We start from the raw sequence: 17738 nt of genomic DNA on the forward strand, positions 1-17738 counted from the left end.
GTGAGCATGCGCAGAACACAGGCGCCACGAAAATATTGTACCAAGTAGCGTCGATTAGATGATAGCAAGCCTAGGGTGTTTATTACTACTTTTATTATTATTTACTCTGTCGGATGCCGAGGAGAAACATGCAGCTGTGTTATGGTTTTGGGGATCAATTCATTAAAATGTGAAAAGCATTTTCAGTTGAACGTTGTGGCCAAACTGACTGTGCATGTGTGAGGTTTAAGCAGTCGGAAAGCAGCACGCTTTATGACCGCCATGCAGATTAAAGGCCAGCAGTTCATCAGCACAATATGGACCACAATACTGTGCGCTACTGCGCATGAGCAGAACACTCACTCACACACGCACACACACATATACATACACACAACTACAGAGTCGAGCAAGCCGTGTATTATGCCGCTTCGATGCAATAAAAAGCTACCGGAAAATCTGCAAGGAAACGCTACCGGAGCTGCTTGGAGTGAAAGTAATAAAGTGTAAAATACGTGTTTACGATAAATGTCTTTGGATTGGAGTTGATTTTCCGCTTTGACGGTGCATATTGATTGTTTTTTCATGTTGAATGCACGGCTGAATGTGGCTACACAGATTGCCTCAGAATGCATAGCGCTGTGCAACAACATAACAAAGCGGGCTTTTTACTCCCTCTTCAGTGCTGTTGGGCCACATTTAACAACCGGATTAGAGTTCACGTCGTCGGTCGTTTAATCTCGCTTTTAGGGCGAACAATGTGATAAAGCAAAAGCTCCGTGTGTTTAAAATCGGCCAGCTAACCGGCAGCTCATCGCACGGCGTGCACACAATGGCTGTGTTCGCGGAACAGACATGGAGGAGCTGTTAGCCACAGTGAGCTAGCGATGAGCTAACGTTAGCCACAGTGAGCGCTAGCGTTAGCTACAGTGAGCTAGCGGTAGCTACAGTAAGTTAGCGATGAGCTAGCGTTAGCTATAGTGAGCTAGCGTTAGCTTGTAGGCAGCCTCGATGCAAAGCTTTACCGTGCCCGCCATCTTTTAAAGAAAGTTATATCGAGGCGATCTGGCTCGCTGTATTAGCTTCTATTCGGAACATTCTGATCTGATGAAATTAGATGAATTGTTAGAAACAACCTGAGAGACTTTTGTACGAGCGATCTGCTGTCTAACGTTGGCTAATATCGGGGATATGTTTATTTATTCACAGTAAGATAACAGAACCGCGGTTCACTTTTTAACTTCAATGTTTCTTATGATTAACTAGACAAATAAAGGTTTCGGAGATATGTGAACATCTCTGAACGTGTTTCATTAACGGAGCACTGAAATGATTCATTTGATTCTTGTATCAGACCACACTTTGGGGCTACGTTGTCAAGGTGCGTTCAAGTTGCCGAGTTGTTTATTCACTAATTTCACTAGGTTCGAGTCTCATCAGTTGTTGATGCCTTAATAGTGTTTGTATTTATCTAAAGGACGAACGAATGCTGCATTTCTCCCTTGCTTGAAAGTTTATGTAACGCATTTTAACTAAAAATAACAATGAAAATGTCTTAATTCATTGGGCAGTATAAACTTCTTGTTTAGTTTTTCATTGTTAAGTCCATGTTGTGTTGTTCATGCACTAGTGTTTAATAGCATTGAATCAAACAGATTTCTCAATACTTTCCAGCAGATTGCTGACGCTCAGGTCCTGAGATGGGATGTGTCTGTCGTGGAGGGAGTAAGGAGAAGAAAGAGGAACTCTGTAATCATTAGAGAAATACATCCAGATCCAACCTCGATCGAGCCACGTTCTCCTCTCCGCTGTCCACGATGTCGGCGGTCACATCTCCCACCCAGGCTGCTCCCGCTATAGTCAACCCCCCTCCACCTGAAGTGACGAACACCAGCAAGCCTGGCCGAAAAACCAACCAGCTCCAGTACATGCAGAATGTTGTGGTGAAGACGTTGTGGAGGCATCAGTTTGCATGGCCTTTTTACACACCTGTGGATGCCATCAAATTAAATCTTCCAGTAAGTAAGATCTATACATTGCCAAGCCTTAGTTTTTCATTCTCTGATGTTTCATTCACTGTAGAGAATTACAAAGAAATAGAAACAAGAAAATATGCATGTTTGTTTTTTTTCCGTTTTTTGCTATTTCCATTTGTTTTTTGCTACAGTAATCATTCTTTGCTAATGTGTTTTATTCTTAAGGACTATCACAAAGTCATCAAGAACCCAATGGATATGGGGACGATCAAGAAGAGACTTGAGAATAATTACTACTGGACAGCTGGTGAATGCATGCAGGATTTCAACACTATGTTCACAAACTGTTATATATATAACAAGGTAAAGATAACTTGGCCATTTTATAATTTCTGTTCAACTAAAATGTCACATTTGCACCAGTTAAAGATAGGAAGTTTTACACTATTGTGTGTGTGCATAAATACATACATTTTTTTCTTATTTTTAGCCTACAGATGATATTGTTCTTATGGCTCAAGCTTTGGAAAAAATTTTCCTCCAGAAGGTGGCACAGATGCCCCAGGAGGAGGTGGAACTGCTGCCACCACCTCCGAAAGGCAAGGCACGCAAGCCGGGTTCTGTTCCTGCTTCAGGTAAATCTTTACTCACAATGAAATGTAGTGCATACAAGACTGAAGACAGTTTGTTTTAAGCATTGGATGAATCTAAAAAGTGTACAAATGCAAACTAATGCCATCTGCATCTCCTCTAGTGTACTCACCAAGTTGCCACCGACCCACATTTCATACCTTCATATAATTGTATGCTTGGTGAAGTGATGGCATGGCTTGTTTAAAAAAAAAAAAAAAAAAAAGCCACAAAAACAGAATGACCTGCACCAAATTTAGAAACCACATATTTTGTCCTGATTGTGTGGTTGGAATTAAAATATGGTAAAGTATAGCACCACTAAAATATAAAGCATAACCACATATTTAGGAATCTTATTTCTAAGCATGAACAAATTTTTATTAGATACACATTAAAAGTGAAATACACATGAAACTATGTGAAATGACCAGAGATTGGAATCATGGAGGTAATAATAGTATAATGGTCCAATATTAGTATTATTATTTCTTTTTAAATAGGCATGCTTTCTAATGGACTGAACACACTATCAAACCATAGTATAAATTTTTATCAAGGCTTACAAAATGAAAAGGAAAAAAAAAAATCCTTTAACATTCATCTTCTCATTCTTCTCTCTGACAGAAGCTCAGCAAGCTTCAGCACTGTCCTCGACCTCCCCGTCCTCATCATGTCCAAGCTCTCCTCCGCAGCCGCCTCAAACTCCTGTAATTGCAGCGACACCTGTACCGACCATCACCTCTAACGTCCAGGCGGTTCCACCAGCTGCACCCATGATCCCAAGCGCACAGCCTGTTGTCAAAGTAAGACTTCCTTGTACTGAAGTTTATTTCCAGCAGTGATCATCTGAACTAGTTGTTGTTTTTTGGAATTGGATAAACTGTGGTGTTCTGCATGGTTGTGTTTACTTTAACGGGGTGTATTAAGCATGTAAACATTCATATTGCAGAATGATTGTATATTTATATTAATTAAGATTTTGTCCTGGGTTTTGCTGCAGGTCAGGAAATTTTGGAAGTTAAAAGAATTTAAATGCACAATCTTTTAATTCTGCACTAACACCAATACATGGTTCCCTCTTTTCCTTTTTGTGTTTTTTTAGTTTATGGCTCTGAAGGTTAGCATTCCATCTAGAAATAATGAGAGAAAAAAATTAATCCTTTTTTTGCTGATTTTGTTTTGATTTGTGCTGTAAATAACAGTGAACCGATTTGGTTTATGGGATATTCTAACAGCTAGATATTAGTGCATGTCTGATGAAGATATGACTCAGGAGATTTTGTTAATTTTTTTGTTTGGGTTTATGTTAGCAGGGGTTTAATGCACAGACATATCACCTTGCTTACATTTTCAGCCATTCACTCAAGTTTCTTAAACAAACCAACTCAATTTTTATAGCATAAAAATAGTCAATTAATTTAATTTATTTAATTTACATTTTAAGAAGTTCTTGAAGAATCTAAGAAGTTCTCGCAAGAGCATTTAAAAACAGTTCAAATTTTTTTAGTTTTTCCATCTTTTAGGGATGTCCTGAGATAATTTTTAGTATGATACTGACATCAGAATTAACTGCATTTGCTGTTATCTGATGGGGATGAGTAGAAATCTCCTTTTAAAACTGATATGCAGTATGTCTGGGTCAGTATTTAAAAAAAAAAAAAGTGGCATCACCATCATATTTCTGAACTTTCTATATCGTTTCCTTAATTTAAAGCAGTGTTTAATATAAGCATGTTGACCTGTTCAGCTGTGAGCAGCGATTTGATTAACACTTAGTTCGGCTGTAGACTCAACTCTCTGCTGTAAATTAATTAATTAGCTGTCATAAATAAACGCATGGCTGTTTTGCTTGATGTGAGATTCTGTATCAATTACTTGTCCTCAGGTTCACTGTGATTTTTATTAAATTACAAGTTTTGTCTTAAAAGCTTAGCTTTAAATACCAGACTAATGAAACTAATACTTAAGACAGATTTACAATGTATGATTTATGGCCTGTTTTGGTGTTGCAGCCAAAAACTTCACACCATTAAACAGAATTTATGACTGCATAATGTACAATTTAATGCCATTGTGACCAAAGAGCACACATTTATTTATTTTTCCATTTTTTAATAATAAAAAAAATTGTAAGCGCTTGTACGGTGCTCATCTTGACATGACATGAAACACCCAGGCAAGTTAAGACGTGAATTTTAACCATCACATTTATTGTAATATAATAATGGAAAGAAAAATATCTTTGACTTCATGCTCACTTTTGAAAAATGACAATTTCATGTTGTCCTGTTTTACCCAGACAAAAAGTCCACAGTCCTGCTCCTTGCATTCTTAATCGTTTTCTCTAGACATAACATTTCTACAAATATTAATGGGGCTTGTTTCTGTTTTTGACCCATTTTCTGCATGAGCCAGGATTCCACTGATTGATTGTAAAAAGATTTTTTTAAATTGCAGGTTCCTCTTAGTCTAAAATTCTGTTATCATTTTTATCTTTTTTTTTTTTATTCGGGATAATCTCATGAAACTATGGTAACTTGCTTTACGCATAACCTGCATCTGAGTTATTACATCATCTCTGTGGACTGTTGGCAGGGTATTTGTGAATAATTCCCTTCAAACTGTAGTAGCGTATTCTGACCTGCCCAGCCCTAGTATTTTGTTATTTTGCTTGCTTCCAGAAGAAGGGGGTAAAGCGGAAAGCCGACACTACCACTCCCACCACCTGTGCTATCACAGCCAGCAGAGGTGAGTCTCCAACTCCCCTGTTGGACTCCAAACACAGCAAGGTGATCTCCAGACGCGAAAGCACCGGCCGACCCATCAAACCCCCGAAGAAGGACTTGGACGATGGTGAGCTCCTGCAGCAGGGGAGCAAGAAGAGCAAACTGAGCGACCACCTCAAATACTGTGACACCATCCTGAAAGAGATGCTGTCCAAGAAGCACGCCGCCTACGCTTGGCCTTTCTATAAACCCGTGGATGCAGCAGCACTGGAGCTGCATGACTACCATGAAATCATCAAGCAACCTATGGACCTCAGTACAGTCAAAGTATGGCTCTCTGATCCCTCCTCTTTGTTTTTGCTTTAATCTGAATTGCAAAAAAATTGCAAATACATTAGAGCCACTGAATAGCTTTTAACAGGATTAAGTATTACCAGGCATTTTGTGAAAAGTGATCTCCTGTGCCGTTTTTCCAGAAAAAAATGGACAGCAGAGAGTACCAAGATGCCCAAAGCTTTGCAGCAGATGTCCGGTTAATGTTCTCAAATTGCTATAAATATAATCCGCCTGATCATGAGGTTGTTGCCATGGCAAGAAAACTTCAGGTAAAAATGAATGAACTATAAAGATTTTCTCCCACATCCTCAGCTCGCTCTAACCCTCGCTCTGCACCGCCTGTAGGATGTATTTGAGATGCGTTTTGCTAAGATGCCAGACGAGCCTGCTGAGCCCTCGTCTCCTGGAGGCACCTCTGCCACGGCGGTTGTAAGTAAGAGCACAGGGAGCAGTGAGAGCAGTGCCGACTCGTCCAGCTCCAGCTCTGATTCGGAGGAGGAAAGAGCCACCCGCCTGGCAGAGCTGCAGGAGCAGGTGAGTGTGCTGCAGGTGGGCACCACCACGCACAACCCAGAGCACAGAAGGAGGGAAGAACCACTGGTCAAACAGCTTCATTTATTTTTATGAATTGGGGTGTAACTCTCAAGAGCTCAAAATATAATCCTCAGGCTTAGCTTTAATATTAAAGAATTTCTCTCATACATTTCTGTGACATTTTTTCTTTGCACATCTCAGCTTGCTAGAAAGTTATGGTCAGATCTCAGGGCCCAACAGTGGCAGCTTGGCCATGCTGGAGCTTCAGGCCATGACCTTTTAATCAACCCACCAATACAGTCACTAGACAACGAAGGAAAATGTTTCGAATCCACAAACAAGGTATAAAAATAATATTCAATGACAGTGAATTCATGCCTTACACTAGACACTGAAAAAACATAGAACACAGATCAGCCATAACATTAAATTAGTCATGAAGGGGTGTTCTTGGTTTGCAACAGTGTTTAGGTAGGTGGTATGTGCCAAAGTAACATCCACATTAGGGATGCTCCGATCAGGATTTTTCCACCAATTTTTTTTGTCATTATGATCGCAGTTAAGGCATTGACTCGCTGATCGGAAGGTTGCGGTTTATGCCTCTGAACTGCAAAGCTACCATTTAGCAAGGCCCCTAATCCTAATTGCTCTGGGGTTCCACACAGTGGCTGCTCCTGCTCTCTGACCTGATAGATAGCTCTGATATATCTATCTGTCATTGTGTATATTATTGTCATAATAGAGAATCAAATAAATAAGGACAACAAATATTCAGTTTACAATTAAAAATTGAACATGCCTGTTAAAACATGGCTTCAAATATAAGCTATATTAGGATACGTAATGAAACAAGATTAAATGGCAACACATTGTAACCCATAAGGTGCATTTCAATATTGTCTAATATGTGCTTGAAGACAATAACTAGAATCACTTGCCTCTTTTCAAAGTTTTCAGTTATCCACTGTGCTGTCAGACATAACGTGGACATCAGGGACACACTAGAGCTCCAGATATCAGTTAAATTTCTTGCTGCCACTTTGTCACGAAGGAAGCTGTTTATGTGGATGTAGACATAACTACAGTACATCTGCGAAAGTATTTGTACCCACTGCATATGACACCTTGTTTCAAGATGTGCAATAAGGCATTTAAATCTAATGTCTTATGTGACTGGCAGCAGCTGGTTAAATGCTGTTGAATTCCATTATTTTTGTGGTTATATTTTTAGATTTCTTGCTGTCTGGTGTGTGTTGTGTTTTTTATTTATTTATTTATTTTTATTTATTTATTTATTTATTTAATTTAAATTTTTTTTTTTTTTTTATAAATAATTGTTTTTCAGTAAGGCTGTAATTGATGGCTGAGTCATGCTACTAGTTGGTTGTTTTGCATTGGCCAGCTTTTCGTATTTGCCATGCGTCTTGCATTGGCTCGTTCTCAAGTTTTGAATCAGATTTGTCGTCCTACATCCTTTGGTCAATGTTCCTCCATGTTGTAGTTATTTTGAAGATGCACAATAAATGGCAAATGTTTCATTGTTTCTCAAGGCATCATAGTAATTTCACACTGCTGATAACATGACTGCAGCGTGAAAGTTTCAGATCATCATGTACGTCCTTATGTGCTTACGTCAAGTTGCGAGCGAGTTTGAATGACTATTAATCAAGTCATCGAATGTGATTATTGGCCGATTCTGATTGATCAGAGAATCCCTAATCCACATGAATCCCAGGACATAAGATTTCCCAGCAAAATATTATCCAGGACATCACACTGACTCTGTCGGCACACCCATCCAAACATCCACTTGATCCACTGCTCCATGGTCCAGTTCTTATGCCCCCATGCCCAGTGTAGCTGTTTTTGGCATTGTACAGGGATCAACATGAGCACTTTGACCAGGCTGCAGCTAAACAGCCCCATACGCCGCAAGCAGCGTTGCACTGTGTGTTCTGACATCTTTGTCATAGCCAACGACTTCAGCAATGCTGGTTTAGGTAGTTCTTCTGTGGGATCAGTCCTGGTGAGCTAGGCTTTGTTCCTTATGTTCATCAGTGTGTCTTGGGTGCCTGTGACCCTGTTGACGGTTTCTTGGACTATTCTTGGTAGGTAATCACCACTACTTACCAGGAACACCTCAAGAACTTTGTCTGTTTGGAGATGCTCTAACCAAGTCCTTGATCCTTACCTATTTCTCTGGTTGTACCACACCATTCTCGAGCACTGACTATGTACTTGCTGCAAATGTTATTTATGCAACCTTTCAGCTGGCTTTAATGTTATGGCTGATTGGTGTATTTTGCTACAGTGTGATAGCAGTGTTCTGTAAAAACCCATTGTGCTTTCACATGCAATATCTTTATGTATTTATTTTATTTTTTTGTTCCAGGTGAATTTCAGGTGTTTTCTCAACCTTTTCTGCACTTCCTTACTGACCCTTTTTTTGGTTAGTTAGAGGTTTAGACTCTTTAAATAGAGCTAGATGGACATTTTCCTGCTTTTCCGCTCAGCTTGGCTTTTAGACTTTTCTTCTGTTGTCCTGCCCCGATGTGTGTTGATTGATTGACATTGATTTTCCAGGGGTGAATCGTTGTCGGTCACAAAACCTGGAAACTGCAAGTTTTTTTTCTCCTTTCAAATGTCATTCACATTTAGGTGATCTTTTTTTGTTGCTATTTAAGTTGGCATGGAATAGATTTTTTTTAAGGAAAGCAACTTGATGTTCTTGGTAGGAAATAGTATCTTGTTGCTAGGGGAATTTTGTTTTCTGATGCTTGGGACTACAGGGCTGATCATACTGTTAATGTAAGACAGTGTTCTTCATCCTTCATAAGAAACATTTTCAAGGTATATCCAAAATGCTTGAACTCTCCTTAAGTTACAGAACTTAAACCTAAACTTGAAAAAGACTGGTACTGAAAAATTAGCAGAAGTTGGACAAGGACGCTTGATCAACTATGCAACAAATGTGTGTGGGGGTGGGGGGTGTGTGTGTGTGTGAAGGACAGAAAACATTAGAAAGCTGTGTTCACACCCAAACCCCATCCTTCAAAACTGATACAAAATCATGAGACAAGCTTTATTTAAACCAGAAGAAGCTTTACAGAAGCTGTGGTGTCATTTGTGATAGATGTTGGAGATAATTTATTTTTAAACTTTTTAAATTTTTATTGTTTCTATGCTTCTGTAAAGCTGCTTTGAGACAAGGTCAGATAAATGGAATGGAATTAAATGAACCATGATTTTAAAATACAGGGTGCTACTGGTTTAAATAAAGCTTGTCTCATGATTTTGTATCAGTTTTGAAGGATGGGGTTTGGGGGTGAACACAGCTTTCTAATGTTTTCTGTCCATCACCGAATTTCCTATGCTGGGAAGAGCTGAGACTCCTTCCATAAATGTCTTCTAACAAAAAACCTTGACCTCAACAAGTACATTAATATAAATGCTAAATAAAATCATTATTATAATGATTTGTATTACATTCAGAATTGTTGTCCAAATAATGCATATCTTCTGGCCAATCAGATTTGAGAATTCAGTCGCATTGTTATATAACAATATGAATGGTGAGCTAGTTGGCTGCTAGTTCATGCATTAATATAATCTAAAGGAAATAGCAGCGTATATAAATTTCTGCAGCTCTTATTGTCTCCTGATCATGTTTTTGTTGAAGCACATCATGTTTGCGACCTCACTTAAAGTCCATACGTTTCAGGATGGTGCTGTCTTTACATGCTTCAAGTAAAGATGATTTTGGGTCTGTGAGAAACATCTATTTCTTTTTAATTATTTTTCTTGTAAACTATGAGCTGATTGTGCGTTTGCTAACGTAGCACAAAGGGTGTATTTTATTTTGATATTTTCCCCCCGCTGTCTTTCCACAAACTTGCGTGTTCAGAAATCGGTCACTCACGCATGTTCATCCGCCTAGTAAAATGTGTTGTCCTGTCGGCACCAAAAGCAGCCTGGCTAATGTGTAGTGCAGCTGGTAGGATTCTCGAAAAACATTCATTAAAGTGGCTTTTTGATGCATCACACCAACGTAGACATATTAAATGAAAACTTCTTATAGTCAGCAGGATGTGTTGGTTGCTATGCTTCTCACTCACTCATTTTCTACCGCTTATCCGAACTACCTCGGGTCACGGGGAGCCTGTGCCTATCTCAGGCGTCATCGGGCATCAAGGCAGGATACACCCTGGACGGAGTGCCAACCCATCACAGGGCACACACACAATCCCATTCACTCACGCAATCACACACACTACGGACAATTTTCCAGAGATGCCAATCAACCTACCATGCATGTCTTTGGACCGGGGGAGGAAACCGGAGGAAACCCCCGATGCACGGGGAGAACATGCAAACTCCACACACACAAGGTGGAGGCGGGAATCGAACCCCCAACCCTGGAGTTGTGAGGCGAACGTGCTAACCACTAAGCCACCGTGCTTGCTTCTTTGGTTATTAAAGCTATTTGTCCAGCACAACTACGAGTAAGAAACTCTTGTTGTCCACACAATCCAGGCTAGAGATTTGTTTCTCTGTTCAGTTAATAACTGCTATAAATTATTAAGGAAAGTTTGAAAACTGTCTAGACTTTCCCTCATGAGGGAAGCAAAAGGGCAAAAACTGCAGTATTAAAGAAAAATGGGGCAAATGAGTGTGAAATAAATGTCATTCCTTATTATTTCCCTGAAGAGCTAAAATACTCCTTATATCTTGTAGCAGCAATTTGTCTCCCTGTGATGAGCTAAACATCCATGCTCTCTTTCTCTCTCCAGCTGAAGGCTGTTCACGAACAGCTGGCCGCTCTTTCGCAGGGCCCCGTCAGCAAACCAAAGAAGAAGAAAGAAAAGAAAGAAAAGGACAAGAAGAAGAAAGACAAAGAGAAAGACAAAGCCAAGGCTAAGGTGGAAGAAGAGAAGAAGACCAAGTCCTTGCAGCAGAACAAGCCGAGTCAGCCCAAAAAGAGTTCAGCCAGGAAACCCAACAGCACATCTACTACCAGGTACAACCATGTGGACCCTGACACAAGAATAGTTGGAAATATTATGATAAATCTCAAGGTTTCTTTTTTTTTTTTTTTTTTTTTTTTTTTTTTTAAATTGCTTCTTTGGGGATTTTTTTTTTTTTTTTTTTTTACATACAGGAAATCTGTGTTCATACCATTTGTATTCATGTCAAACTTTTCCACAGGCAACCGAAAAAAGGCACCAAGCCAACTGGAGCAAATTATGAGTCGGATGAAGAGGAAGCACTTCCCATGTCATACGATGAAAAGAGGCAGCTTAGCCTGGACATCAACCGGCTGCCTGGTGAGAAACTGGGCCGTGTGGTGCATATTATCCAGTCCCGTGAGCCATCGCTGCGTGACTCCAACCCAGACGAGATAGAAATCGACTTTGAGACGCTCAAGCCGTCGACACTGCGCGAGCTCGAGCGCTACGTCAAGTCCTGTTTACAAAAGAAGCAGCGCAAACCATTACGTAAGTGTGTGTGTGTGTGTCTTGTTTTCAGGGTTTCTGTCTCTTTCTCTGCTGACCTGCTCTGAATGCTGAATTTGCCTGCGATTATTCTCTCTGTGATGGGAGCACTTCCTTTCTCGGCTGTCTTGCATGATTGGTAGATCACCTCTCCACTCCTTACTCAGATTAATACTGTGCCTGTGTATAAACCATCAAAAAAAATTACATTTAAGTCATCAGTAATTCTTCCTGAAAGTTTCAAAGGGTGTTTTTTTTTTTTTAAATAAGACTCCTTATGCCACTAATTAGTGTTTTTATTTATTTTGTGTCCTGTTATTTTCAGGGGTGGACAAATCGTATCAATTAACTAGGTGAATACTCTAGTGGATATACTACAGTTTAGGGCATTTTGCAGATAGTGAGATCTTAATTCTGCAAGCTAGGATCAATAACTAGGCTTAAACATGTTTAATTAGTTTAAGGTCAGCTAGTTTAGATTTTCAGCATCTGTCACACGTCTCGCGTTGACACACAAGCTCTGAGGACTCAGACGCACTCTGATTAACCGGCTTGTCCCGTGTGTCCAGGCTATTGATTTGTCCACCCCTGGTGTTTTAATCACTACACACACTGTAGTTAAAGTAGTAGTATGTATTAGCTCATTGTACTGCCGTAGATGATCAGTTGCAGTGTAGTCAAGTGCTTTTTGCTGCTTGTTGCCACGGCGGCGGGTGCGAGGCTGAGGACTCACTGGTCGCCGCTGTGTGTCTCCTGCAGCGGGCACTGGGAAAAAGAGTGCCAAGACTAAAGAGGAACTGGTTCAGGAAAAGAAGAAAGAGTTAGAAAAGAGGCTGCAGGACGTGAGCGGACAGCTGAACAACAACAAGAAACCGCCCAAAAAAGGTACCTGTGTGGCAGTGTGTGGAGAGGACAGACAGGAATTTGCTTTATAACAATATTCCTTTCTCTTTACAATGTGTCTGTAACTGGTTATGCTAACTTAAAGGCCATAGTGTGCCCCTTCTTTTTAATTTGCTTCAGTCCTATTCCTAAAGGGATAGTGAGATTAGATCAATAAAAGTTAGAAGCAGTTTTGTCCTGCCTCAGTGTGTCTGGCTGTTTAGTGGACGCGCCATACTGTTGGTTCGATTCTGTCATGATTAATGCTTTGCTCTGTGCGCATGCCTTTATTCTATCATAACACAAGCACATTGGTGTCTAATGGAGCAGGGCTAAGGTTTCTTACAGAGGGTCATAACACCACCCAGTTTAACAGCTTACTGTGCATTGCATAGGTATTCACCCCCTCATGAATTTCTCCACGTCAGCATCTGGAACTGAAATTGATTTAATTGGGATTATGTTATGAAACCTAATATCTGCTAACTAATATGCCATAAAAGTGAATTACTGAAAGTCACAAGTGTGGTAACCCCTAAATAAGTTAAATTAGTTCCATTGCAACCAGTTGGTATTATAAGTCATGTAATTCATTCATTAGAGTTGTCCTGTGGGCATTTAACAGGTCAGGTGATGTCCTCGGAAGGCTACAGAGTTCATTTCAGTTCCAAGATTTAATACAGATGGGGGGAATAGAGGGAGAATTACTTATGCAAGCCACTGTAAGCACATTTGGCATACGAGTTGTTGCTTTCTACCCATTCCCTTTCTCTAATCACCACCTCTTGTACCCAGCAGAAAAGGCAGGCTCAGCGCCAGGGGGTGGGCCATCTCGGCTGAGTGGCAGCAGCAGTTCTTCTGACACGGGCAGCAGCAGCTCCAGCGGCTCCAGCTCCGAGACCAGCGACTCGGACTGAGCTCTCGACATGTACACTTCAACCTCCTCCATTTTTCTAATGAGTAGTGTTTGCTGTCCTGATAGTGTCTCACCTGAAGATCTGTTACATATGGAGTTAGAAGCTAAAGACAGAAGATATTTTAAAATAACCTGTTGTAGAATGCCCTTGGCTTGGATAAAGACGTATACAGATAAAGATAGCTGACAGTGGAAACAGGGGTGACCCTCAAAGGGAAACACTTGGTCATCGCCAGAAAAGATATTTTTGTGGTGGTGGAGACCTTTGAGTTGTTTGTTTCCTCCCCCTGGGTTCTTGCTCAGAAGAACCCAATAACAGGTGCATATTTAATGACTGACAAACACCTGGCCGTGTTTCAGTAAATTAGTAGCTTCATCATGTATGAAAGTGTGAAGGAGCAAGCAGTTAACGTTCTCTCTTTCTGCATTGATGGTCATGTAAGCATGACAGTTCAACTCATTCCACCTTTCTTTTACAGGTAACGATAATAACGTATCGTTGCCATTTTAAAGAAGAACTTTATTTATTTTTCACCTGGTATGGTTCATCTCCTGGTTTGCCAGGAGTTACAGAATTATCAAGAATTCAGTGGAACTTATAATTTTTAAAATTGGTGCATCATGACTCAGTAGAGTGAACAGGTGATGCTCTGGGTCGTACCGGTCGTAAAGTTCAGAGCTGTATTTTGAGAGGCTTGTGTGTAGTTTCAGTTGTCAGCGCTGTAATTTCCTTCTCTCACCGTGCTTCTCTCATTCAGTATTTGATGTATAATTTTGTCTATTGTTTTTGTTTTAACTACATTATACATTCTCAGTAATGGGTTTGTTTTTATACATAATTTGAACATACTCAACTTTTTTTTCACTAATGATATACCCAATGTTTTTTCCTACAGCTTCTGAAATCCATTATATTAATCACCACTATCTTTGATTGACCAGTAATTCACAAAACCGTATTATTTATTATAAAAGCATAATTGGCTATATGAGTCAAACGAAAATCCTTGTGAGGAGCCCATATTAAACAGTCTGATATGTGCTGATCATCTTTTTCAAACTCTAATCCAGGATGCTTTGCTCTCATGGAATACTAGTAGTCTGGTCCTCCTGTCTATGTCCCAGTACTAAAGAGGATATTTGTCTCATAAATTGTAAAGACAAACAGCAGTACTCTGTATATTCAGCAGGTCATGTTTAGTCATTTCTAAAGTATTACACTAATGACTCTTCTTTCTTTTTATAAATAGATTTTTTTTAAATGACCAACTTTGGAATACTGCATTACATGCTTTGAGTGGTACTTCAATGCTGAAAAGAAGTTCTTGGTATATTTTTATCGTCTTTGAACGGATTACTGCTGAAATCCTACATAACCGAACAACATGATGGATATCATTTTGTTTGTTTGTTTATTTTTATATATATATATGTATTTATCTACAGTGCATCAAACCCTGTCCTGTGTCCTCAAAACAGTCGATGTTCTCTCATTGCCTTAAGTTTAGTGCTTGAAATAATGGAAGAACTGAATTGAAACTGTTAAGCCAGGATTGATCCATTTTTTTATTTTTTTATTTTTATTTTTTTCTTCCTTTCTCAACTCACATCATGTTGAAATGCTGATATCAAGATATGGGATGTGAATTTAGTGGGGTTTTTTTTTTTCCCCTTTTTTCTCTCTCTCGGTAGTAGTGTTGAGTGTTACTTTTCCCCCATGGTTGTCACTGGTATATCTCTTCCTCTTCCACTAAACAAAAGGAAAAAAAGGATAAGTTCTTTTTTTTTTTTTTTTTTTTTTTTTAAATAAAGATGTCAACCATACAAAGGCTTAAATATAAATATATAAGTTATATGATATGTACATGGATATTCACCTATTAGTTGATGCTTTGGGTATAAATAGGTTATATTTTAGTTCTTTTTTTATGATTGAAAACCTTTGTGTATTGCATGTTGATTTGCAGTATATTTCTTAAACTTTTTTTTTTAACTATAACATATGAGCCACTGGTGTAAAACCATCGATATTAGTCAAGCTGAATATTAAGCGCTGTCAGCTAAAGCAGGGAGGGTTTCGAGCTGCTGTAAAACGGACTGATGCAGAAACTCAAATAATTCCTAAATTGGACTGTGGGCCCCCTTTGTTTTTTTTGTTTTTTTTTATTTTTTTTTATTTTATTTTATTTGTAAATAAATCACAGGAAAAAAAACAATGGTGTACGCTCAATCACTTTCATTTGCTTTACTGGTTTGTGTATAACGGAGTGAACACTGTAAAATACTGTGTAAAGTAAAGCTAGTAAACTGCAGAACAGAGGTGTGTATACAGGTAATGTTTTCAGTTGATAATCTGTCATTTTTGTACCACAACTGGAACCTGTAACATGCATCTCGTTAACTTTCTGCTCATCTATGTCCATGTATCAAAAACTGTCCACAAATAAGGACTGTTAGAATCCAGTAACACTATCACATAACCGAACATATGCGGGAGCCGCTTTCAGGCTCGTGTAGCGTGTTTTTGTCCCGCAGCACCACGGCCTGGTTGCCGTACTGACTGTACCAGGCGCTGCGGCTGCGGTTCAGGTAGTTGATCGGTGTTTTTTCGAGCTCCAGCTGCTGCTGCTGCCAAATAAGCAGCGATGTGTCTTTGTACCGGAGTCGAGCGAAACCGTCCGACATGGCCTTCCCGGCCAGAGGAAATCTTTCTGCCATAAAGCCCACAGGTGGTGAGGAAATGCTGGGTCTGTGGTGTGAGATGGCTGCAGGACATGTCAGTGCGCCCTCGACTCAATCATACCATCGCTTTAAAAACAGCCAAGTGAAACGGCGCTTGCTTTCGTTGCTTCGATCAAACACGTCTGCTTCGTAAACAGTCAAGTGTTAATCCATATAAATGCACCAGCATTGCGTTTTGAGTTGTGAAGCGATTCCGTAGTTACATGCTAACGTTAGCTTGTTTATCCAGCTTCACAACTCGATGCAGTCAGTCCAAAATTGCAGCGTTTTGCTAGAAGTAAGTTCATTTGCATGGTTTCTGGAGAAATCTTTAAGATGACGGCTTTTATCGATTGTCTCTGTTTATTTATTCCTCTTTTTAACAGTGAAAGTCTGACAGATTGGATAAGCCTACAAATTAACGCCAAAGCGCTGCCGTGGCAACAGCGTTCCTCTTAATCTGGGTCGGTCAGAACCACCGAGTTCAGTTTATAGTTCCGGGATTTTCTACTTTTACCAAAGAATTTCACCACACCTACTGAATTTCATATACATAGTAATAATATCAAATGTAGTAATATCAAAACCATGAAATGTACACATTATTAATCAGTATTACAGATATGTAATGCTTTTTAATCATCTTCTATACGTTACCAGTATTAAAGTTTTTACTATTTTAACGGACCAAACTCAATTATATGAGTTTATATTAAATCAGACCTTTGAACAGCTGGTATTGGCCCACCTAAAGACTGAAACAGAACAGATGCTATATCCCCTACAGTTTGCCTACCGTGGAAACAGATCAGTGGACGACGCAGTCAACATTGGACTGCACTACATTCTGGAACTAGTGATGGGAAGTTCGGTTCTTTTCCGCGAACCGGTTCTTTCGGACAGTTCATTTTAATGAACCAGTTCAATAATACAGTTCACCAGTTCTTTTACGTCCTGACGTAATGACGCCTTCATCCCTCCGCTGCCGGCAGATATTCATTCATTCATTCATCTTCTACCGCTTATCCGAACTACCTCGGGTCACGGGTAGCCTCAGGCATCATCGGGCACCAAGGCAGGATACACCCTGGACGGAGTGCCAACCCATCGCAGGGCGCACACACACACTCATTCAATCACACACTAGGGACAATATTCCAGAGATGCCAATCAACCTATCATGCATGTCTTTGGACCGGGGGAGGAAACCGGAGTACCCGGAGGAAACCCCCAATGCACGGGGAGAACATGCAAACTCCACACACACAAGGCGGAGGCGGGAATCGAACCCCGACCCTGGAGGTGTGAGGCTAACCACTAAGCCACTAAGTTCAGTGTATTGATGATTCGCTGTATCAGTTCAGTGATTCAAGCATGCGCAGTATCAACAGCGCGTCGGTTCTCGGACGCGTCCGAAAGAAACAGTTCTCAGTTCAGTGTACTGATGATTCGCTGTATCGGTTCAGTGATTCAAGCATGCGCAGTATCAACAGCGCGTCGGTTCTCGGCATAGATATATACACTAGATGTCGCCTTGTATACG

At 40.0% G+C, this 17738-nt stretch overlaps 2 protein-coding genes across 9 annotated transcripts; one reads left to right on the forward strand and one right to left on the reverse strand.

The window, feature by feature from the left end:
* The first annotated feature begins 314 nt into the window (after window positions 1-314).
* brd3b (bromodomain containing 3b) lies at window positions 315-14078 on the forward strand. 8 transcript variants are annotated; one of them, XM_060884032.1, is made up of 13 exons: window positions 315-475; window positions 1654-1997; window positions 2181-2318; window positions 2446-2590; window positions 3213-3391; window positions 5273-5641; window positions 5791-5919; window positions 5996-6184; window positions 6386-6526; window positions 10975-11201; window positions 11390-11679; window positions 12436-12561; window positions 13357-14078. In XM_060884032.1, the coding sequence occupies exons 2-13, from the start codon at window positions 1797-1799 to the stop codon at window positions 13473-13475; spliced, it is 2253 nt and encodes a 750-aa protein (XP_060740015.1). In that variant the 5' UTR covers window positions 315-475; window positions 1654-1796; the 3' UTR covers window positions 13476-14078. The 8 variants fall into 8 exon arrangements, with proteins under 8 accessions (XP_060740015.1, XP_060740014.1, XP_060740011.1 ...); XM_060884031.1 differs by having other exon boundaries at window positions 316-485; window positions 1657-1997; window positions 5270-5641; XM_060884028.1 differs by having other exon boundaries at window positions 316-475; window positions 5270-5641.
* A 1626-nt stretch (window positions 14079-15704) lies between these two features.
* On the reverse strand, window positions 15705-16645 carry LOC132854878 (putative uncharacterized protein BRD3OS). The gene has a single exon (XM_060883524.1). The coding sequence runs from the start codon at window positions 16190-16192 to the stop codon at window positions 15947-15949; it is 246 nt and encodes an 81-aa protein (XP_060739507.1). The 5' UTR covers window positions 16193-16645; the 3' UTR covers window positions 15705-15946.
* Window positions 16646-17738: the final 1093 nt, after the last annotated feature.

The sequence above is a fragment of the Tachysurus vachellii genome, chromosome 12, assembly GCF_030014155.1.
Source record: "Tachysurus vachellii isolate PV-2020 chromosome 12, HZAU_Pvac_v1, whole genome shotgun sequence".
Classification (NCBI taxonomy): Eukaryota; Metazoa; Chordata; class Actinopteri; order Siluriformes; family Bagridae; genus Tachysurus; species Tachysurus vachellii.